We start from the raw sequence: 25,402 nt of genomic DNA on the forward strand, positions 1-25,402 counted from the left end.
GTGGTGTGTGTGTGTGTACACGTGTATGTCAGGACTTCTGTAGCCTTTGAGCCTTCTGCTTACAGCGACACTTTCCAGCCTGAGGCAGGGAGGGGATCTTTGACTTACTTGGGCTCTTGCCTGATGCTCTCTGTGAGTGTGACCATAAGCAGGAGGCCGGGGGCTGAGCACAGACATAAGTGGACTGTCATCGATTTTGTTTCTCTCTTTTCAAACAGTAATTTGGAACCCTTTGCAGAGACCAGCATCCAATTTCCCTGTTTATATCACTTCTCAGAAAGACACTCAATTTTTCTGTTAAAATCTCTCCCTTCCTACCCCTTGTTCACACTGCTGGTTCCGTCTGCATTCAGACTTCAGTTGTGATTGTGAACACTGGTCACAATTAGTTTAGTCCTTCTCGAAATCATCAAGTGGGTCTCAGATGAGCTGTCAGGATTAGCACTTACTGGAGGGAACAAACAAATATTAGCTTTCCAACATGTATGCAGGAATGCACATGCATACCCTGCACCTAAATATGCACATGGGGATTCAGTGCTATGCTATTAAATGGGATGGTGATTGTCTATATTCGGTCTGCTGGTCCCAAGGGTGTGTAGGAGAGGTGCATAGATCTGATGCTCCTCAGGCTCTCAATCTACGTAAGTTACAGGAAGATGTGTGATTTGTTAGCATCAGTGGGAAAGTAAGTAGCAAGCAGAATCTTCTGCTCAAGTGAAAGGTTGCTAAATTGGCTGGCTTTGGTTCAGGCTCCATTTTTCTTCCATGGATGCATGACTTACAGAGGAAGAAGCTGGCAATGGCCAGAAACAGTGCTATAGAATGGGGGAATCTCCAGGTGCTATTTGAACATAAACACCAGGAGCCATTATTGGGCCAAGATACAGAAGAAGCTAGTTAGGCATTGATGAATGGGAACTGTGTACCCTGCCAGGGCAAGCAGGGGCTGTGGAGTCTAACAGCCTCCCAACAACTGAGTTTTGTCATGAATATGACCTCCATCGTGAGATATGTGTGTTATGAGGGCTATTCCCTAGGAATCTTCCCAAGCTGTCGTAATCAGGCGTTTTCTCACAGTGACAAGGAAAGTGACTGATAGAGGAGTGTACTAAGATTAAACGAGATAATATGGAAGAAGTGATTGACACGATAAATACAGACAGAAGCAATGGACACAGCCTTGCCTAATCCTCCATATCAATGATGATGGGTTTGCTCCTCTTAAGAGCCCAAGAAATGGGGAGGAGCTGAGGTTAGGACTTAGTGTCAACTCAGAACCTGTATGACTCCTGCTCCACTCAGTCACCTATGGGTAGACTCCACTGGGCATATTCTTGTTCCTGCAAAGCATTTATAGTCCAGGCTCCTATGAATCCACTCTCCACCTCCATGGATCTGTCTGTTCAGGACATGTCATGGCAATGGTACCACACAGTGCCCATGACCTCTGTATTTGCCAGCTGTTACTGAAGAAGAGTGGAGAAGGTAGTCTGTCCTGGGAGTGAGCTAGAGATGGGGAAATGGCTCACATAAGGTCCCTGTGCTAAAGAGGCCCGGGTCAGCTCTGATAGCAGCCAGGACACATTTCTTGCTGAAATCCATTCCTCCAACCCACTTCTGGGGTTGTATGGACAAGTAGTCCTCCTTGTCTGAAGGTTTTTGGTTTCTGACTCATGAAGACCGAGTAGCAGAAGTTCAGATAATGAAAATATCCCCTTCAATATGCACTTATTGCTTGCTTTTGGGCCCCGAGGATTTGAGTTGCAAGAGTCATATATTTCAGAGTCTTGGCTGTCTCTGATCTCCATCATCTCAACCACCCCCCCCCTGCAGCTCTCAGCACACCTCACGTTAACTCTTCTGATACACCCCCGACCCAGCTACACTCTCTCTCTCTCTCTCTCTCTCTCTCTCTCTCTCTCTCTCTCTCTCTCTCTCTCTCTCTTGCTGAATGCCTGTTGTTCTTTCACTGTCTCATACTCACAACCTCATTGAGTCATTAATCCCTCTGTGCACCTCTCCATCACTGTATGCACCCCTCCATCATCATATGCACCCTTCCATCATTGAATGTAACCCTCCATTGTTATAGGTACCCTTCATCATTTATGCACTCCTCCATTGTTGTATGCACCTCTCCATCACTGTATGCACCCCTACTTGGTCATAGGCACCCCTCCATTGTTATATGTACCCTCAATCATTGTATACACTCCTCCATCATCATATGCACCCATCCATCACTGTGTGTAACCCATCATCATTGTGTGCACCCATCCATCACCATATATACCCATCTATCACCACATGCACCCTTTTGTCACTGTATACACCCCTCCATCCATGAATTCTTCTATCTTCATATCTACCTATCTATACACCTACTCATTAATCAGTCCTTGCACCCACTGTCCCTTTATCTATCTACCCATCACAATATCCACCCACTATACATTCATTTCTCAATCCATCTATCCCTCTATGTGCCCATCCTGTATCCATCCATTTACCCACCTGCTCATCTGTCCATCCCTCTGTCACTCCATCCACCCCTGCATCCTTCTATTCCATTTCAGTATCTATCCATTCATCCACAAGCCCATTCATTCTTACATTTCTGCATCTATCCACTTACCAGTCCATTTACTTCTATGTTTAGCAAGTAATGTTCCAAGCTTCATCATGTATCAGAAGTTGGGCTGGGTATTGTTGCTGCAGAGATGAATTGAGATTAATCTGGTTGCATAGAAACAGATATTTAAATAGACACTTAAACTATATGATCAACAATAGAGGCCTGGACAGTGTGTTCTGGGAGCACCATGGGGGTGGAAGGGAGAGAGGAGATAGCAGCCTCTTGTCATTTACCCAGCAGGCTCATGCATAGACCCCTCATTTAGCAGATCACAGAACTAAGATTCATCACCATGTCATGGAGGCTCCTGTACCCTTTGTATAAACAGGACACCATTAAATTCATTTTATAGATGTAAAGCAGAAGCTTAGAGTGTTGCCTGAGCTTTACTTACAGGAATAAACTGCTCCAGGATAAGGCAGTCATATCCTCTGGGGGCTCAAGAGCAGATGTGGTGGGTCCCTGGCTGACTGGCAGTTACCTCTCTAGGCTACTTCCATGTTTATTGTTTCCAGCTCTTCCAGGAGTGAGATGCTTCACCCCAGGGTGGCCTCTTTCCTCTTCTCCCACACAGCAGGTTCTAACTCACAGCTTCTCCCTAGCATGCTTTGTTGGATGAGACCATGGGGACAGGCTGTGACATGTGTTGTCTCAGCTGAGAGTGCTTGATGGAGACACAGGATGAGGATCCCTGATAGTGGATGGCACCTTTTGTCATCCTGTGCTCCTCTCTGGTAGAGACAGAGGTCACCTGGTGCCACAGATCCAAACCTCTATGCAGACATACACTCTCTGTGTGACCTTGATATGTGACTTAATCTCTATAGCTCACAGCATGGCCGTGGACCGGCAGCCTTAGCATCACTTAAAAGCTTGTTAGCAGTACACCAAAAGTTGTATGCTGAATTGCATTTTAACAAGATTCCCACGAGTGACGCTTATGCTCCTTAAAAGTTAGGAAACAGCCCCTTCACTTCCTTAACTGAAATAGGGTTTCAGTTCCACTGAAGTTAGTGTGAGCATTAAGCATGTTTGATTCTTTCCTAGTGATTTGTCTTATCATTTCTAATTGGTTCAGAGCTGAAGGGGATCCTAGGTGGTGGGGGCTTGAGTTGTGCCTGATCCCTGCCACATTTACAACAGTTAGGACACACGACAAAGAATCACAAGGAGGTTTTGTTTTGTGTTTGCTTGTGTTGCTGTGCTGGTGGGCTGTCCTGATTGGGTTTTTGTCTTCACTGGGGTTGCTTCTTCAGTGCTTACATGGATACAATAATCGTGGTTGTCATTAACGATGCTTCGGGTGCGTGAGTAGCCGTGCATGTGATCTCCTAATCACAGTGACCTTTGGAAAGGGAAGAAAACAGAGCCTCTGAGTTTCGAGGACTTCATAGAGGCTCATTCTCTCTGGTGTCGTCTGTGCCATTAAGAACTTGAGCCTGGGGCAGGGGAGATGTTGCTGGTGGGTAAAGCACTTGCCAGGCAAGAATTAAGACCCAAGTTCTAGCCCCAGAACCTGCATGAAACCTACATGCAGCTGTGTGCACACCTGCAATGTTTGTGGTGTTGGAGGCTGACATAGAAAGGGAGCCCTGGGGTTATTGATCACATGATCGAACTGGATTAGTAAGTTCCAATGAAAGAGCCTGTCTTAAAAGAGTAAGGTAAAGAGTGATTGAGGAAGACACCCAGCCTCAATACATGTTCCCACATGCATGCACATGCACCCACAAAAACGTGTACACACACACACACACACACACACATGGTTGAGGAAACAGAGAATTTCCTCTGGAGGCCAAGCTCTTAGGGTGGTTTACAGACATTTCCAGAGACGAAGGGGACATTTTAAAGGAGGTCATTTTACTCTAATACTAAACACCAGGTCTTTCTCTTACAAGAGTTGTGGGAAAGCCTGGAATGATGTCTCTCTAAAACTGAAGTGGCCTCCTTCCTTTCATCCTTCCACACCCCAAGATGAAACCGTAATGAACACAACTTGCTTGTGTCTCCTCCTCAGTGCAATGGCTTAATGACAAGCCAGTGTTATTGCTGGTAACTTGTCATGTCACACGTCTAGGTTGCAGCAGCTGCGGCTGTCAGATTGTCTGAGGAGAGCCAATCTTAGCAGCATGTTACAGAAAAACAGAAACAAGGGAAGAATAAAGAGCTCTTGAAGGGAAGAGGGAGATGAGTGGGGAAGGCGGGCACCTCTGGGGAGGAGCATATATGAAGAGAAGGTAGCAGAGGGGAGAGGTTAGTTTAAATTCTCCTGATCCAAGGTCATCAAGATGAGAGAAGTCTAATATATTAGCCTCTGTTTCTTTGCTTACTCAATGTAGTATCAGGAATCTTCTGGAATATGGATCAAAAAAGCTAATTCCAGTTTGGCTTTGGGACAGGAAGATAACAAATGGAAGCATGCATCTGACAAGAGTAGGTTGGCTCCAGGTCTGCCTTGACCAAGGCAATCAGGAAAGCAGGGCCTGCTAACTCTCCAGCACCACATCTCAGCTCAGTCAGGCCTCAATGGTTTTCTTTCTCAAGGTAGCATAGAGTAGATCTGACAGCTGCCAGAAATTTCAGCTGAAGAACCTTTCAGGTTAAAGTAAAAAGAAACGGTAGCTTTAAAAATCTTTTTTTCTCCACAAACCTCCAGAGCCACTGTGTCTGGACTGGTTTAGGACAAGTTTTTTGGCCTAAAATTAATTAGGAGGACACCACGGGAATTGAATGAACCCATTGGCTTGTCTGGGAAAGAGGAAATGATGGCTTTCTGAGAAAATTCACTATTATCAGCAAAGAAAGAATGAATGCTTAGTGGTCAGGATGGCAGCTGTCCATCACGTGGCTCCTGAAGCCACAGGCATTCCCAAGAAATGCTATCTCCAACACATGGCTTCAGAGAAGTCAGCCAGAGTGGCTAAACAAAGACGGCCTAGGAAACTTCAGTTTCTCATCTTTCCAGACACCTGACCAAGTGGCCTTTGGGAAGATAGAGTCTCCCGGGCTTCAGTGAGAACAAGGTTTTCCATGGCGCTCACTGCAGACCTTCATAATTATTATGACCCTGCATGGAATGCGGGAACCGGAGGCTTACTTAATTTTTCAGAGCAGTAGATGAAGCCAGCGTGGGCCTTTCCTGTGCCTTAATTCAGAAGCAAGGGCCTGGCCCTCAGCAGGAACCTGTTCATGATCTAGAAGCGTGGCTGGTCTAGGAGCACCACAGCCATGGCTCTGACTAATGTAGACAATGTTGGGCTGTCCGAGTTTCAGCAGAATATAAGCAGTGTATTTATGCACAGATATAGTTTTGATTTTTTTCTTCTGTTGAGACATAGTTTTACTATATAGCCTTGGCTGGTCTGGGATTTATTAGACTAGCTACTGCCTCTGCCTCCCGTGTGTAGGAGCTAGGGTTACAGGTGTGCGTAAAAACTCTGTTTTTCCTTCCGGCCATTTAGTTCTTAACAATAACAACTCTGAGACTAATTATTTATTATTAAATACCTAGACTATAAGCTTTGGCTCATTTCCTAACTAGAGAATAACTTATTTAACCCTTCAAACTAGTCTATCTCTTCCAGCTGGTTAGTTGCTTCTCCTTCAGTCCCGTCCCACTTCTTCCTTCCTGTCTCCTCAGTGTCTCCCTCAGCATCTCCCTGGAATCTCTCCTAGTGTCTCTCCTTTTATTATCTCACTATTTCCCAAAATCCTCTCTCTTTGTGCCAGTGTTCCACCTCCTATCTCCTGCCTCAGCTCATTGAACATCGGCTTTTATATTGGCAGGTGATGCTTGTCAGAGATTCTCTCTACAAGTATATGCCACCACATCCTGCTTGGATGCACTCTTTCCTTCTGCCCTGAGGCTCTCGTCAGAGGGAAAGCTCTGGATGTGTCTAGATGACACATTAAACAAAGGTCCAGAATCCTCAGAAGACCTGGATCTTTGAGCCATGGCCATGAGATTTAGGTACCAGTTGATGAGGGGGCATAGCATGCAGCTGTTTGCTTGGCTGCTCTCTGCTCTGAGTGGATGTGTCAGAAAGAACAGAGAACTGAGAGTCCAAGCATCCCTTCCAGGTACCTAGAGCGAGTAAGCAGAGGAGTTGGTGGTAGAATCATCTACCTAGGAAGGTGATACCAATCTCTTTCCATTCAGTAGTGGGGCCCCTCTGTGCAAAACAGCCCCAGTGTCCTTTACTGGAAGGATATGGGTCCCAGAGCCAGGGTCAAAGCTGCTATCCTTCCACTGTTGATACCAAAGGAGCTTGTCTGGCTTTTCCATGTTTATTATCTCCTACAGCATGTGCAGTAATATCTGTGGTGTGTGTGTGTGTGTGTGTGTGTGTGCACATGCATGTACACCCAGGGTGTCAGGTGCCCTATTTATCCCTCTACCACTGACCCTGGGGCTCTCTGTTTACTTGCTAGGCTGATTGGTCAGTATGCCAGTGTGATCCTCTTGTCTCTGTTCCTCTTCCTCCAGTGCTGAAGCTTCAGGGATGTGTGGTCATGCCTGTAAGATTTTACATGGGTGCTGGGGATCTCAACTCAGGTCCTGGTTATACAATGAATGCTCTTACCCACTGGGCCACCTCTGCAGCACACGGAGCTGTTTTTCTACTCATTTGTCAGTTGCGAAAATAGAGGGTTAGGAAATGGTCTGCCAGCCCAGCTCATGTCTGCCTACACCTCCCCTTTAGATTCTCTGTGCTCTGTACTTTCTATATGATGTACTGATGCAGCCAGGATAGTGCCCAGCACAGGATCAGAGAATCATGTCTGCTGTACCACTGACGGATGTGAAATTTAGTGTAAGCTGTCAACGTTTGGAATCCTGAGTTTCTATATCTAGAACGTGAGAAAGCTGGATAATGGCTATGATCATGATTTGTGAATCAGGCATACATGTGATAGCAAGACTTGCTGGCTTCAGATATGGCTTGACCAAGTTGCTCTGCAAGGATATCTAACCTTGGTAGCCTGCCAGTTTCCAGCTTTGCATGCTTCTACTGGTTTTCTCTCAGATAGCATAGGTTGGTCTGGTGGCTGCAGAGATTCCCTAGGTACACAGAAAGGTTGACATTCTGAAGCCTCAGGTTAGGTTTTATCAACTCTGCTCCTGTTAGATTCCATGAAGGAATCACATAATGTTTCCAAGCTTCATCTCAGACCATCGTAAGGGGTAAGGACAGCGAGGGTGAGAAAACATTGATTTTCAAGTTCAAGGATATGACTGGATGACTTAAGAAAGTTAAGATAAAGTTGCTTGCATTTAAATTTAAGTAGTCACATTCAGCTAATAGGCCCTGTTCTGGAAGCCCACTCTAGGCTGAGGCTGTAGGCTTGGTATGTGGAGGTGTTAATTATCTTACTCTGAACATATCCTGACCCTCTACTCTGAAAGCCCAGGTAACAAACGCTGAGAGAAGGTTCCTGTCTATGTGCTAGAGCACCTCAGGCACCCAGCTCCCCTACCTGGGAACTCAATGCCCACTAGAAACTGCACTTTTAACTCCTCCCTATGGCTAGCCATCTCCCCTTGTGTACATTCAAAGGAAACTGTCACTAGCCTGAAAATATGCTATACAGTCACCCCTTGGTTTCCTCACAGGATTACTTCTAGAGCCCTTATCCAGACACCATAGCCCACAGACTCCGTTCCCTTACATAAAATGGCTGCCTATTTGCATGTAATTTGCATAGACCCGCCCTACTACTTATAATACCGGATACTACTTGACATTAGGAAATAATGTCATAACAAGCCCCTTTTGCTCAATATAGATGCAACTCTAAAATGTTTTCACCATATATGTGTGTGTGTGTGTGTGTGTGTGTGTATGCATATATTTGCTTGTATAATATCCTATTAAAAGAGAAGATCCTGCTGTTTGTGGCAGCATAGATTAATCCGGGGGACAGGATAATGAGCCAAAGACAGGAAGACAAACACTGCATGATTTCACTTACATATGGGCTATAAAAAGCTGAGCTCAGAGAAATAGACTAGAGAGGTGGTCGCTGGGTCCCAGGGGACAGGAGAAGTTAGGGCATGTCAGTCACAGGGCCCTCATTTGTAAAGTTTGTAAGCACTGGCGGACCTAATGGAAGCATGGTTACTAATCATGTCTTGTGCTTGAAGTTTGCTGTGGGTAGATCTCAAATATCCTCATCTCTCACACAGAAGGTAACTGTGAGGAGATAGATGTGTTAATTAGCTTGATTATGGTAATCATTTCACAGTGTATACACATATCAAAACATTATTTTGAGCATCTTGGATATATACAACTTCTATTTGTTAATTATTCCTCAATAAAGCAGAGAAAAGACTTGAAACTTCTGATTTGGAGAAAGAAGAGTTCAGGGGACAGTAGTGCTGGATTACTTAACAGGAATGCTGGGGGCCTGCGGGGGCGCTCAGTTGTTAAAAGACCTGAAGTGCAACCATGAGGACCCACGCAAGCCAGGCAGGCATGGAGGACCCACGCAAGCCAGGCACCACGTGCTCGTTATCCGGAAGTTTGCCGCATGGTTCTTCGGTTTGTTACCCCGCCCAGTGATCAATGTATCAGACACTTAACCTAATTGTACCTAAGGCCCTCAGAGACTGTAATAGATACTGAGTCCCAGATGCCAGAGACCAGCTTACAATGGGACTGCTGTGAGGCACAATCTTGTTCTGAAGCTTTTGGGAACCAGGAAACCATTTTCAATAGGCGTGGGAGGGGAACCGAGCTCCAGAGTGAACTTTAGAATGACAGTGGCAGCAGCTGGTAGAGGAGTGGTTGAGCTGAGCAAGCTCAGTAGCATCCCAGAGGGAATTTACCTCCTGTGGTCTGAGGGAGAACCACAAAGCCTTTGCAGGCAGGTACAACCAGGAGAGGCAAAAGAAATAAACACCCCGGGAGATGAAGAAGCAAAGGCTGCCCAGAGGACTCCTCACCCCCCCCCCCAACTTGGGTGGTGGGTGGCTGCAGGAGTCAGCATGGGAAGGGACATTCTTTTTTCCCTAGCAGGAATGAACCGGAGGGCTGGATTCAGATTATAGACTGGTCTGATGAGTCAGGGTATCTTGAAGTAGAATTCGGCAGTTGTGATGTTGGGGTTTGGTATGATTTTAGGATATCACACGTGAATGTGATTTCATTCCTCTCATGCTTCAGTTTCTTCATTGAATCAATGGACTATTAAACGATCTATAGTTGTAGTGTTTTTCCCAGTTTCCTGGGAATCTTCTTTGTTGGGTGGGTGCCTCAATAGGGAGTCGATGTATATCCCTCTGTTCTGGATACCTGGAAGGAAGCAGTGTTTCAAGGAAGCAAATTTTAGATGCTCAATGGAGATGGCCTGATGTTGGCCCTCGGCTCTGCCGTGTACTCCTTTAGATGGATTTTAGCACACTCATGCTCAGAGCCTGTTTGGAAGTCTAGGATATAGGGATGTGGGAACAGAAACAGTGCTCCTCATTATTGATACACTGGGCTGTGACAATGGCTGGGGTGGTGACAGTGAGGAGAAAGGGGACAGATGTGATGGTGAAGGAGGTAAAGGAAGAGGAAGAGGAGGAGGAGGAGGAAGAGGAAGAGGAGGAGGAAGAAGAAGGAGGTAAAAAGATTCTCCAATGAGACTTGTTCATCTTACATGCATGTCCTATGATCTTATCTGAATCTTTACTCTTATTAAGTTTAAAAATCTTATTTATTTAATTCTTTGAGAATTTCATACCTGTATGTAATAAAAATATCATATATGCTGCCTAAATCCCCTTTCCACTTTTTTCCATATCTATCTAATTTGCCTCCTCTTTTAACTTCATGCCTTCTCTTTCTTCGGCTTCTTTACTCTTCTTCCTCTTCTTCCTCCTCCTCCCTTTGATATTTTACCAAGTCAAATCAGTGCTGCCCCATATGTACACAGCGGTGAGTCCATCCACTGTAGTCTAGGAAACCTGTCAGTGGCCACACCCTCAGAAAAAAATCCCTGCCCCCAGCAGCCATTATCTGCCAATAGCTCTTCAGTAAGGGTGGGCCTAGAGAATGGGCTCCTCATTAATGCTGGAGTTTTGAGTTGTCTGGCCTTGTGTAACCACGGCTGCTGTGAGTCCGTGAGTACAATGGTCATTCCATGTCCTGAAGACAGTGTCTCAATGGACTCCCCTCCATCAGGGTACTCTTACATGATCTCAGCCTCTTCTGCAATGTTCTCTGAGTCTTGGTGGCAGTTATACTTAGCATTGTGGCCAGTTGTGACTCTTTGCTCAACCACTACTCACTGCAGAGAAAGCTCCTCTGGCTAATGTTGAAGGCTGAACAGTGTCTTGATGTTTTCCTTCCACCCACAGAGATGGAGATAAAATCTGTTGAAAACCGTAGTAGATCCACTAGGAGAACAATTACAAGTATGCCAGGAATCACTGCACATGCCAGGCTATGCTCACCCTGTCAAGCAGCAGCAGAGAAGGTACAGAGATGGCTTTAGCATTGACAGCCGTGATCAGTCACCTGGGCTAACAGGGGACAGGCCTCTAGCTTGCCAATACTTATGTGGCTCTTTCTGTGTGTTAGGCATATTTCTAGGCCCTGAAAAGATGCTAGTTGAATAAAGCTAATCCTGCCATTGAGATAAGACAGAGGACATAACAAGATTTGGCTTCATTATTCAGATAATCTAGTCATAGAACCTGTATCTCCATTAGACTGGTACAGGGCCAGCAGCATGGTATTGTTGTTTCATCTGTTTTAAAGATAACTCTACATGTGATGATGATAAACAGCTAGGGATGAGAGCCACTGATGCGTGTATGTGGAACATTGGATGAATCTTGCAATAACCAAGCTATTGTTATCATGGGACCATGAGGATCTTGGAGATCATGAGAAGCACCATTTGTAGATATTGTAATGCTGCCCCTGTCTTCTGAGTGGTTAGGATCAAATCAAACACGAGTGTTTATAACCTTGGTAAGTAGGTGAGTAGAATGGAAGTTATTTGAACTGACTAGTCATCATCTTTGGACCCTATGGAGTCACTTGTCTCCACCGGAACTCAGTAATCTCTGGAACGTTCCAGAATAGGACTAAATGTGTTAGATCTGTTGGGATGAGACCTCACACATCACCGGATGGAAGCACAGTCTATAACAGACACCCAGAATCCTGAATACCCCTGCCTCCCTTGCTATGTTTGAAACAGTTTGTTCTATAGCGAGGGAGATTCAGGAAAGAGCTGCTTTTGCCACAGATCCACAGTGGGCGTGTGAGATGTTTCCCTCCCCTGACTGTACAGTCAAAGGAAGCCAAGTACCAGAGTGCCAGAGGTGGTCAGAGACAGACCTTCTGGGCCCTCAGAGTACAGGAAATGACAGGGCTGGGGAGGAGGAAATGAATGCAGGAAGGACCGCCTCCACCATCAAGGCAGGAAGTGGGAACTTGGAAGACTGGACCATTTGGCATGTCTGCTGCCTCCTGGGCGTGTAGCCAAACTCCCCATCGCCTTCTGCCAGTCCATAAAGTCACCATAGACAAAAAAGTCAAGGCTAAAAGTGAGCTTCATTCTGCAATTGTTTTGCAAATGTCTCTTCATTTCTGTCTCTCTAGGGGGATGTATAATGTCTTTGGTCTATAGTAGTGTGTGTGTGTGTGTGAGGGTGAGGTGGAGGGTAGTTCTGAGGATTGAATGCAGGGCTTCATGTATGTTAGGCCAAAGCCAAATTTATTACAGGGATGCATGCCTAGTCCTCAGTAGTTTTGAAGGTGGAGTGTAATATACCAGACAGAAATGAAAATATGGTGTAGATTCTTATGAATATACACAAAGGACTTCAGGTCAGAGCAGGACAGAGGCACCTGCTCATCTGTGTCTATGGTTGCTTTAGGTACAACAGCCACACTATGGAGTCAGTCTAGGTGTCAGTCTACAGAGTAATGGATAAACGTCCCTGTGAAGGGCGCTGGTGTTGGTTTCTCACCAGAATGGTATGGATACAGTGGGCCTGGCCATCCCTGTTCCACTCTTGTGAAGGCTTCTGACTCAGGGAGCATGTGCTGATTTGTAGTGTGATCTGGATTTGAAAGTAGATACCAACGGATCTAGGTAACACAGTCTATGAAATAGGATAGAGACCATAAGGTGTCTGGCAGTCCCCGTGCAGTTCACAGGACAACCAGCCAAGAGGGAGAAGCAGACTGTCGGAATTAGGAAACAAGGAGAAATGAACCTGACCCCTCTCAGTTCATTTTGTTCTTTACCTACAGTATTTTGGTAATTATATCCAAGTGGAATACAAACAAACAAACAACAACAAAACCCTCAAACCCAGGAAGATTACGTGCTTGCCCAGAGTGACATGCCTAGTTATCACAGAATCAGGATTTGAATTTGGGTCTGAAAGGTCCTGACCCACAATATGCTAACTTGGACTCTTGACTGGTGTACATAAAGAGGCAGGCAGGAGTCTGTACGTAAGGAAGTAGGCCATCACAGCCATTGTTGACTTCCTTACAGTGGAACTAGAACAGTCTGAACTGTTGAGGTGCTCCAAGGCCAGAGAACGCTGGAGAAGAGGAAGCACAGTCTCTTGATGTGACATAAAAATGGGTCTTGACCCCTGGGGAAAACTCCACGTCTCATATTTATTGAATGCTTGGTGTCTGACCTCAGGGTATTGGGTAGTTCAGTAAGGGGTGGGGTTACATTACCTGATTCTTACAGCCCAGTGGCAGAGAGAGACACTATAGACAGTGATAAAGGACAGGAGTGGGTTGCTTGCCATCTTGGAAGAATCTCTGCCCATGTGGATCTGTCCATAATATATCTGTATATTCTGTATATTTGTATATATGTCTAATATATGAACACATTTGTGTGTGTGAGTGGGAGGACACACATGAGTCAGAGTGTATGGACTCAGAGGAAAACCTCAGGTGGTAAGCTTTGCCTTCCACCTTGTTAGAGAGAGCATATCATGTCGTATGCTTCTCCAATGCATATACCAGGCTAGCCCACAAATCAAGAGATCTTCCTCTCCTCTCTGTGTTGTGTCTCACTGGAGAAACACTGTGATTACAAATGTGTACCCTGTACTTGGATTTTTGTGGGCTCTGGGGATTCGGACTTTATCCTTACACTTGTGTGCCAAGAAGTTCACACCCTAAGCGACCTTTCCAGCCTCTTTAATTGTTTTTATATCTACAACTATGCAGATGAGGGAAGTCAGGCTTAAGCAACTTTTCCCAAGGGTGCCCAGGTAAGTTTGTAACTGAGCAGTCTGACTTCAGAAGGTCCACTGTGATCCATCCACTGGGGTAGGATGTGAATGAGAGAGTGGTGGTCAGCTATGACCGAGTATCTGAGAGAAAGCAATGTGAACAAGGCAAGGTTTATTTAGTTCGTGGCTTGGGGCTTCTCAGCCTCTGATCACTTGCTTCCATTCTTCCTAGGCCTGGGTTGAAAAAGAGAATGAGATAACAGAGAGTATCCATGGACTAAATCACTCACCTCCTGACATACAGGAAGCAAACAAGGAGAGGGCATGGACCAGGGATAAAATATGCCCTTCAAGGGTATGTTCACAGTGACTTACTTCCTACAGTTAGACCCTACAGTTTCCAGAACTTTCCAACAGCCCAATAAGTTATAAACTCTTCATAGATAAGTCAATTATGATGTCAGAGCTCTGAAACAGTTGATACTGGAGGCCCTAACTCTGACTGAAAACTACTGTGTTTGGTAATAAGCCTCCAACACACAAGCTTTGGCACACTTTTAAGATCCTAGCAAAAATGGAAGGTCTGATAGAAGCTTGTGCTAGAGTGTCTAAGGTCAGAAGAGGAAGTGAGGTACCAGGCCAGTGGCCTGCACATACTTTTCCATGAGTGGCCTGTGCTGCGTGCACTGGCCTTGGGCTGCTGAACTGCAATCTGTGTGATTATCTCTCCAGGAAGAGTGCAGTGCAGGCTCAACCTCTTCCATCTAGGGAGTACAAAGTAAGTCTGCATCAGTACAGCTCTCCTTTCTGCATGGGCATCTCTAGACACTCTGATGAGGTTACGATGTACTGCACTTGGAGTAAGGAACCTTCAGGATCCCAAACCCCAGCCACAGCTAGCATATTGGTTCCACTTCTCCATCCATGGTAGTTGTTCCAAAATGTGTGCCTATGTGGTTGTCTCAAAGACTTGCTTATTTATTTAACAATCTCACACGTGTATGTCATGCATACTGACTGCACACATGTATGTCATGTATACTGACAGCACAAGTATATGTCATGCATACTGACTACACAAGTATATGTCATGCATACTGACTACACATGTGTATGTCATACATACTGACTGCACACATGTATGTCATGCATACTGACTACACATGTGTATGTCATGCATACTGACTACACACATGTATGTCATGCATACTGACTACACATGTGTATGTCATGCGTACTGACTGCACACATGTATGACATGCATACTGATTACACAAGTATATGTCATGTATACTGACTATACATGTGTATATCATGCATACTGACTACATATATGTATGTCATTCATACTGACAGCACACGTGTATGTCATGCATACTGACTACACACGTGTATGTCATGCATACTGACTACTCTCACCCCACCTCTCTACCCTGTTCTCCACCTCCCACTTCCCACAAACTTCTGTCTCATGTTCATGTCTATTCATTTTGTTTTGTGACCCACTGAGATGAATGAGGGTCTTCTTTGTGATCATGGGCTTAGACTCTGGTTGCCTCAATAGTAAATACAGGGATTTTTCCTCTCCCAGAATCTATCATTAGCCAGTCAAGGAAAGGGAAGCGGCCCTATCCTCACTCTGGAACTGTTCCTATGACCTCCACACATAGGCTTTGGTCTGCAAACACTAAGCCACTCACCCATTACAAATTACAAAAAAAAAAAAAAAGAAATTAGGTAGTTAGCACTTAAGGAATGGTACCGGAGGTTTTTCTTTGGCCTCTGCATGCATACACACAGATGAATGCATATATACAAATGTGCACATGCTAACAAATAGGTATACATTTGGGGCTTCAATTGGAGGAGTGAGTTCTTGGAATAGGTAGATGTAGGTGGTGGTGTTAAAAGTCTTGCTTTGAATGTGACATTCAGGATCCACAAAACATACAATCTCAGACATGAACCTATCCCCTTTTAAGGATCCTCTGTAACCCAAGGACATTCTTCTGGGGCCTCAATTCACACTCATCTACTCATGCATGTCTTTGTCCTCCACTCACTGATGTGTCCTGGGCCAAGCCTACTGGCAGCCGTGGGGACAGTGATGAGGACAACAGTTTCCCTGTCCTTGAAGAGCTCACAGTCTTGTTAATATGTGGCTGATAAAAATGATTCGTCAATTCAAGAATATTGGATTTCTCCAAATGCTACAGTAGGGAAAAAGATAATTCCCCAAATCTTTAAGTCTGTTACCCATTTTAATTGATTTAATTAGGTAAAATTCATAGAACTGTAATATTGGAAGGAGCCCAGAAACCATTTGTTTATTCCCATTTCTCGTCTTTGCCTTCAGGCCATACTGCAGTGAAGTAATCCACTAAACCAAGGCCTTCCAGAAAGAACAGTATTTCCAAGAACCAGACATAGCTCATTGGCTACTAAGATCAAGAAAACGAGATGGAAAAAAATTGACATTTGTAGCTACAAAGTATTGCTCTGAAAGATGTGAATGGAATCATTCAAACACACATGCACACACACACACACACACGAGTGTGTATATCATGAGTGTACATACAGTAGAGTCCCCATAAGCCATAGTACTGCATTTAAGTGGTATTAAACACTTAGAGAAAGACAAGAGGGCAAAATGAAAATGTGGTTGTAGTAAGAGAAGGGCACTTTGGCAAGTCTTTCAGTTCCAGGAGAAACACACACCCCAGCATTGGTCACTGCTTTGTGGCTGTGTAGAGGTGTATCTTTCGTTGAGTTGGCATTTGTTTTGTGTTCATATATGGACACTTGTGTGCTCAGGTGTGCATATGTACACATACATTTAGAGGTCAGGGGAAAACCTTAGCATTCTTCCCAAGGAGCCATTTCCCTTAGCTTTTGAGAGGCCAACTAGGTTGAATTGGCCGGCCAGTGAGCTCCGGGGAATCCTCCTGTCTCCATTTCTCCAGCACTTGGATTACAGGTGCATACCACATGTTCAGTTTTAAAACAAACAAAGCCATGTATTCCTGTTGTCATGCTTGCATGGTAAATGCTTTACTCGCTGAGCTGTCACTCCAGCACCCATGAGTTGTCATCTTGCAGCACAGTAACTATGGATACATATGCATCCACCATGTTCTGATCTTAAATGATTCCAAGAGGGCTGCGGCTACAGATAGAAGAATGACTATCATGTGGTGTTCTCTGGACCTGCTTAGGTTTGGAGAGTTGGTTGCACTATGACCACTTTGATCCTCAGTTTCCCTGTCAGCAATACCAACCTCATAGAACCATCCTGGGGACTTAATGAGTCTAGGAATATCAGAGGTTATAAATTCGACAACTAATCACTTTGCTTGGCCAAGTGGAACTTTGTTCTCGTGATCATATATCTGTGATGCTGTTGGGATCATTGGGGATCATAGAAGGCAGTACAAGTTTACCAGGGCTTTAACAGAATAGCACCTAAAACTTTGGATATAGTCTCAAAAGCTTTTCAATAGAATTTCATCCTTTTGACTTCATATACCAGAGTGTCCTTGTCTGTTGTACTCAAACACGTACCTCACGGTATGCCCACATGTTTCCCCTCCCCTCACTTCTATTCTTCTATGTGTCCACAGGTGTCTCTCAGTCTCCCATTCACAGAAACTGCTCTTTTCCAAGTTTTCCTTCATCTCTGAAAGCAGAGATTCTTCCTTGCTTGTCTTAGGAATCATCATTTCCCAAGATCTAAAGTACATAGCAAAATGTTCTGCAAATGTTTGCCATTCGAACCTGTAGGTGGTCACATGGTTCACTGTCTGTGTTGTAACATGGGGAGGCTTAAGTTGAAGGCACAGAAGCACCACATGCACTGGGTCATGAAAACACAGCAACGGAGTGACTTGTTTAGCTGGTGGTCCAAGGTAGATGGCTTCAGGAATGGCAAAGTCCAGGATCTCCAACTGTGCCCTGTGAAGCTCCTCGTAATTCCTGATGCTCATTTGCCTCTGTTGACTTCATTTTCATGTCATGACCCTGAGGACTAGGCCAAATTGGTGTTTTTGGAATTGTGTGCTCAGAAAGGGATAGGGAGACAATCTAGAGGAGAACGAGAGTACATGATGCATGAACAAAAATAGCTGATATTCTTCCTTTTGCTGGTCATGGGCTTCTAAGTATGAATCCTTTCAAGCCTTCATTTCCTGTGCCTGCTGCAGAGCCTGGCACATCTCAGCAATGTTTACTTTTTATTATTTGTGCATATGTATGTGTGCATGAATGAGTTCATGCGTGTATATTCATGTGTGTGCCAGTGCACACATTAGCATATATGTCTGTGTGTATGTGTGTGTGGAAACTAGAGAGAAGCCTTGGTATTCCTCAGGAGCAGTAAACCTTTTTGAACAGTCTTTTACTGGCTTGTAACTTGCCATATAGGCTTGGATGGTTGGCCAGTTAGCTTCAGGAATCCACCTGTCTCTCTTTTTAAATGTGGCTTCTGGGGATCAAAAACAGATTCACATGACTACGTGATGCACACTTTACCAACTGAGTCATATCCCCAGCCCAGCTCTTCAGAAATATTTTTGAATGATTTGATGCTTTTCTCTTCTTTCTAGAAAGGACAGCTCTAAGTCTGTACAGACAGACCGTTGCATAGCAACTGCCTCTGGCCTCACCCTCTGCCTTCCTGTCTCCTTCTTTCTTGTCAGGATCCGACATCCACGTTCTTCCAGTTTGGAGCATCAATCCAGCAGCAAGCCACGGTTATGCTGAAGATCATGCAGGATTATGACTGGCATGTCTTCTCCCTGGTCACCACCATCTTCCCTGGCTACAGAGACTTCATCAGCTTCATCAAGACAACAGTGGACAACAGCTTTGTGGGCTGGGATATGCAGAACGTGATCACACTGGACACCTCCTTCGAGGATGCCAAGACACAGGTCCAGCTGAAGAAGATCCATTCTTCTGTCATCCTGCTCTACTGCTCCAAGGATGAGGCTGTCCTCATCCTGAGCGAGGCTCGCTCCCTCGGCCTCACTGGCTATGATTTCTTCTGGATCGTCCCAAGTTTAGTCTCTGGGAACACAGAGCTCATTCCCAAAGAGTTTCCCTCGGGTCTCATTTCAGTCTCTTATGACGACTGGGACTACAGCCTGGAGGCGAGAGTCAGAGATGGTCTTGGAATCTTAACCACTGCCGCATCTTCCATGTTGGAGAAATTCTCCTACATTCCTGAGGCCAAGGCCAGCTGCTATGGGCAGACAGAGAAGCCAGAGACCCCACTACACACTCTGCACCAGTAAGAGAGCTCTTTGATTGTCAACCAAAGATGGGTCAGAGTTTTGTTACTATTAGTGTTTTGGTTCATGGTCACTGGCGAAAGTGTAGACTTCACATACAGAATGCATGCATGTATTTTCTTGGAGAGCATTTGTTTTGATTTTATGCTCACTTCTGTTTTCTTCTCTCCCATCTCGTTTTTAAAATGATAAGTCATATAATGCTGATTCTGGGTCAGAGTTTCATCATATAGCCATGGCTAATGTGGAACTTGTTATGTAGCTCAGCCTGGTTCTCCATCTCACAACCTAGGGTCCTGAGTGTTGGGTTTACAAGTAATGCTATAATGTCTGGCTAATACTAATATATTTCAGATACTTCATGCAACTTGCTTTTATTTTCTTTACTCAATAACATACCTTGTAGACATCCACTTGAGAGTTTTCTTTTATCTCTTTATCTTCCCCCTGTCTCATATCAATCATCTATCTATTGATCTATCTATCTATCTATCTATCTATCTATCTATCTATCTATCTATCTATCTATCATCTATCTATCATCTATCTATCTATCATCTATCTATCATCTATCTATCTATCTATCTATCTATCATCTATCTATCTATCTATCTATCTATCTATCTATCTATCTATCATCCATACACCCACATCTATCCATCCATCCATCCATCCATCCATCCATCCATCCATCCATCCATCTGTCTGTCTATCATCTGTTTATATGCCAGGTGAATTTTTGCAATATCCTACCACACTCTTCCATATTCACACACCATTTGTTTATTTACTCTTTACATTCATGAGAATTCCTTTTTTTTTTTTTTCAGATTTTTTTTCCATTAGAAGCTCAGCTGCAGTGGTAACCATCACCCCTGCCTCTCTTTGCTGTTTGCAATTACTTGTCTAAGTCAGTTCTAAGAAGTGGGGTTTTGGAGGTCAGATGTGTGTATAAGTATCCATTGCCAAACTCTTCTGCAAAACAGTGGTACCAGTTTATGTCCATACTGACAGTTGTGGGATCATCCAACTTCCCATATCCTCAGCAGCATGGCCTGATTTGGGAAAATTGCCCACACTGATGCTTCTGGTCCCTGATTGAGATTTCTTTTCTTCTTATATTCCAACTGTCTTTGTAGGTCCCTGAAGATCTTGGCAATCATCACTCTCAGAGCCACATTCCATTCTGCTGCATGACGGTAGCATAATTTATTTAACTGTCCAATCACGGTAGACATTTAAGTTAGATTTTTTTGTTTCTGGGAAGTGCCATTATTCTTTGTGGTCCATCATTATGGCTCAGCTGCTAAGATTTAGACTTATTATTCAGACACCCGTTCTGCATGTTTTTGCCTGATGTTTGATGATGTAATCTGTGCTTTAGTTCTCACACAATGAGCAATGTGGCTCTGTGATTAAAGGATGGGCTGGGGAGGGAGAGGTACTATCCATGTTCAAATCCCACCTTCTTCACATTCTACAGAGGGTGGCAATTACTATATCTTTCTGGGTCTCAAGTGCTTGTCATAAAGTGATAATAACAGCCCCTCTTCTAGGTTGATCCAATGTTAGCATGCACTGAGCTATATGGAAAGGCTCGATGACACAGGTTCTAGGAATTTCTATTGTATTAGAATACCTGGAGTGACCTCTTAGAACTTGCATTCTAACAAGTTCCTGGATGCTGCTACTAGTTCTGGCCTGGGGGTAGTTTTTTGAGAACCAGAGTTCTGGGGGGTTGTCCTGAGTATGAAAGGAGGGGATATGATGTGTGAGAAGTGATGCTTCTTATGTGCTCATACCTGCTGACCATTCAAGAAGCATGGAGTTATCAATGAAGTATGGCCATATTGAAGATTGATTGCAGTTAGCAGAGCATGTTGGTTGCCTGCAGAGTACCGCCATTCTAGAACATCTCTGGAAGACTGTGGGTTTGAATCTGCTACCTTTCAGAGTTTACCTCTGAAACAGAAGTGTACATGTGTGTGTGCACATGTGCGTGCATGCATGTGTGTGTGTGTGTGTGTGTGTGTGTGAGAGAGAGAGAGAGAGAGAGAGAGAGAGAGAGAGAGAGAGAGAGAGGGAACGTGAATGTGTACGTGTGTGTCGGCATACACATGGCCTGAGTATGGGGAGTCAGATCACATGTCAGCTGTCAATCGCCACCTTATACCTTGTTTGAGACAGTATCCTCATTATTGTCCTACTCCTGTGTCAGGCTAAAACCCTTTTACACAGTCCTGGCTCCACCCTCCATCTTTCCTGTCACTGGGACTGAGATCTACACTGTGTCCTGCTTTTATGTGGGTTCTGGGAAATTGAAGGTAGTGCTCAAATTGTGAGACAAGTGTCTATCCCCTCTGAGACTTTTTCCCAGTCCAGGATGTACTTCTTCACAACTAACTTACACCCGAGAAAAATGGACTGTTGAATTAAGAAATCAAGCTCTTTTGACAATGCCCTACCCCAATCCTGTTTCTACATACCCACTTTTAGCATCCTAAATAATTGTCCAAATATCAGGAAATAACTCTAATAACTCAGTGTGAAACACGGACGCTTCTTAGGAAGTCAGGCTTGCTGCCAGCACTAAAACAAGGGCGGGGCTGATGAATTCTTACTCAGTGCTTTAATAAGCTATGCCCTGAAGCTGGCAGATTTAGAAATCTATTATTTTGTGGGAAACATAACTCAATTGTGAGGTAATTGAAATGTAATATATATAGGGAAAGGAGTTTTGGAAGGATAATTGCCAAGACATTCAGATCCTTCCCAGGGACCACCTTAGACTCCATTCTTTAAGGAGAGAACAAACCAACACCCAGACTGTGACGTGCTACTGTGCTGGCTCCGCAGGCTTTACCTTGGAACGCATCAGCTTTTAAAATGTCATTTCCAGCCCATAGAAGCAACACACCAAGCAGAGTAGTTGGTGCCCAATGCCCCTGGGCATGGTGGTGGTCACAGTGGCCCACCATTCTCTTCTGGCCACACTCCTCTTCCCTCACATTCACCTCCTCAAGGAAAGAGTGGAGCCCACTGAGATGCCCGTCTGGGAGTTAGAGACACCTCAAAGACAGTAACTCAGAAGAATTGAGGAACTGTATCCTTCTGGGTCTCAGCCATCATTCTCATACCTAGCAGATCTGTGCGGGCTCCTGGAATACACAGTGGAGTTGAGATGTGACTTCTGTCCCCAAAGACCATATAGTCTGTTGAAAAGTAGGAGAATTTGCCACAAAGCAAACTCTGGGCCTAAGAGTTCACTTTTTACATCTGTTTACTTTATGTATCTTTGTGTGTGCGTGTGTCTCATTGTTTACACGTGCAGGTCAGCTTTCTGGGAGTTTGTTCTTTCCTTTCTCTGCATGGCTTCCAGGGGTTGAATTTGGGTCTTCAGGCTTGGCAGCAAGTGTCTTTTCCCACTGAGCTTTCATGCTGGCTCAAAAATTCTTTCTTGTTCAAATAATGAAGAAGACAGCAAATAGTACAGAATATGATAATAGGCTGAGCCCATTACTCACCACAGAGAACGAGGACAGTGTGTCACGTTGGACATTTACATACAGCGCATCAGTGGTAATGTAGAAGCTTCCCTCACATCCCTCTTCAGTCTTGCAAGGGAAGGGAAATTCCTACAGTGAATCTAGTACATATGTGAGCTGTGTGTGTGCAGATGTATTTTCACTAAAGATGCCTGTACACCCACATGCCTAATCCAGTTTTTTTCCAATGCATCCTAGTGACACCTAATACCTTCCAAGCTGCTTGGCTTTAACCTTGTATTTTCAAGATCGCTGGGAAGATAATGGAATTCCAGTGTATTCATCTCAGCTGCCATTTTTTGCATTCTGCCAAGCCCAGGCTTCATCTTTTATCTAGTCATCCCCCGTCGATGGGCATTTAGGCTGTTGATAAGGACAGGATCTGTCTTCCGAAGGCAGAGGGCAGATAAGGCTGAATCCAGTCCATGAAACTGCTCAGCGGGACTCCAGACTCTGGAGTTAGTGGACTCTTCCTTCATTTTATTTTTCAATACATTTTCAGCTGGTCTTAATTTGCAAAGCATCTTGAGAACAGCTTTCCTTAGGTTGTACAAACAGTTGCAGCTGAATTCACACCTAGTTCTCAGGAGGATTCATCATGAGCAGCTTTGGCCAACTGAGACCCCCTTGGGCCTATCCCAGCATGTGACTCTGCAGTCCTCAAGGTTATTTCCTATAATCTTAGAGTTTCTGAAGTCAGGATATTGAAACTGTGCACTGTTACCCATGGTGCACAAGGGGGCAACTTGCAGGGTATAGAGTGTTCTGGAACTTACCATAGGCCTGTTTCTGTCTTTGTCATTTCAAACGGTGGGGTGTAGAGCAAGGGGAAATTTTTCTTCATGTTTTAATATTCCTAGTTTTATAGAAGACACTTTGAAAAGAGCAGTCAGCATTTTCCAAAGTTCAAAAATAGCTCAGCCATGTTATGCAACCTTTCCTTGCTACTGCAAAGTTATTAAACATCTGCTCCTTCGCCAAGCACAGAGCATAGCACACGTAACTCCCAGAATTGTGAAGGCAAACCATGACCTGTTTTGCTGGTGTGGATCCCAGGCTGTTCATCTCAGTACTGTGCCAAGGCTCTGTCCCATTCAAGAGCAGCCAGGAAGGCCACACAGTTAGGGTGTGTTTCCTGGAGTCAAGCTGTTGTGCTTAGAGTTCCTAATGCAAGTGACTCCAGACCTACAACTTTGAGAGAGCCTCTCAACTCCTCCACATCTCCTCTGTTACACGTCATATGGAGATAGGGAAGTCGTGTGCCTGTTTGACCAGTGCCTGGCATATGGGCAAGCAGGTTATAATTGGATGCTGTTGTAAGTTGAGCATCCCTAGCCTGAAAATACAAAATCTCAAATGCTCTAAAATCCAAAACTTTCAGTGCAGATAGGATGCCACAAGTGGAGCCTTCCATGCTGACTCTCTTGGGATCACTAAAAGGATACAATTGTTTTCAGGCTTTGTGTTTAAGGAACATAAACAAGGCTGGGGTTGTAGCTCAGTTGCTGGGGTGTGGGTTTAGCATGTAGGAAACTCTGGGCTTCACTCTCCAGTGTAGCATACACTGGAGTGTTTGGTGGTGGAGAACACATCTAATTACAGAACTGGCGAAGTAGAGGCAAGGGAATCAGTTCAAGGTCATCTTTGAAAGCAGGGAGGGAGGGAGGGAGGGAGGGAGGGAGGGAGGGAGAGAGAGAGAGAGAGAGAGAGAGAGAGAGAGAACAATGTTTAGAACTTGGGTCCATGCCTGAGGTATTACATGTCCACATAAATGTTGCCAAATCTGAAGAACGCTGAAAGCTGCAATCCTTGAAGCCCGAAGCATTTCTGACCAGAGATTCTCTGTCTGTGCCCATGACACCCAAAGGAATAAGATCACAAGTGAAGCAGACGACTCTGCTCACTACAGCCCACAAAACTTGCTCACACCCTCACACCACAGGAAACATTGAGAGCCTTTGATGTGCTAGCTCTAGTTCTCTGTAGGAGGAAGGAGCCAGAGAGCAAGGCAGGCCTGAGGGTGGGTGGGATGCTTTTCCCTTTGTCTTCTGTTAGGTCCTGGGAAGCCGTGCAGGGTGTGGTTAAGTCTCCCTGGCTAGAGCAGAAGCTCAGGAGGGAAGGGCACCTGTAGTGAACACAGCTTTTCAAGAAGACAGCAGAGTCCAGTGATGGAGCAGTTTCCAGGCTTTGTTTTGATGGTTTTAAAATTCATTCTGTAGACAACTAAAGTCTGCCCTTTAACCTCTGTGTGGTCTCCCAGATGAAATCCCCTCCACAGTTTGGATTGTGCTTCTGTGGTTTTATGGGATGGAGAGAATTGTATTTCTGCTGTGAGTGTACACATATGTGTTTATTTGGATATGTATGTGTGGCCATTCTTTCAAATTGGAAGGGGACTCGTTTTAGACTTAGGGAAACAAAAGTCGTTAAAAGCAGATTGAGTGCTTTTCTGACCAAATCTTCTGGTCGTGGGTTTACGCTGGGAGAAGTGTGCCTAGAGGGAAAGACCCTGAGGTTGTACTATGTGTGTAGCAGGCTTGACTTTGAATGTATTATGAACCCACCAAATGAAACGTACTAACCACTCTGAACATTGGCTTTCTCCTGAGGTTGGACAGCCCTGCCCCATTTGATCACCTCTTTCTCGTGTACACATACACACATAATCTCTCTCTCTCTCTCTCTCTCTCTCTCTCTCTCTCTCTCTCTCTCT

The 25,402-nt window shown here is 44.7% G+C and overlaps 1 protein-coding gene across 2 annotated transcripts in view; it reads left to right on the plus strand.

Moving 5' to 3' along the window:
* The window catches only part of Grin2a (glutamate ionotropic receptor NMDA type subunit 2A), a 412,474-nt gene that overhangs the window by 201,817 nt on the left and 185,255 nt on the right, over window positions 1–25,402 (plus strand). For both annotated transcript variants that reach the window (XM_028778371.1, XM_028778372.1), the window contains one exon: window positions 18,551–19,143. In XM_028778371.1, coding sequence (XP_028634204.1) covers window positions 18,551–19,143 — 593 coding nt within the window. The remainder of the gene's footprint in view (window positions 1–18,550; window positions 19,144–25,402) is intronic.

This window comes from Grammomys surdaster, unplaced genomic scaffold (genome assembly GCF_004785775.1).
Source record: "Grammomys surdaster isolate TR1022 unplaced genomic scaffold, NIH_TR_1.0 334, whole genome shotgun sequence".
In the NCBI taxonomy this organism is placed as follows: Eukaryota; Metazoa; Chordata; class Mammalia; order Rodentia; family Muridae; genus Grammomys; species Grammomys surdaster.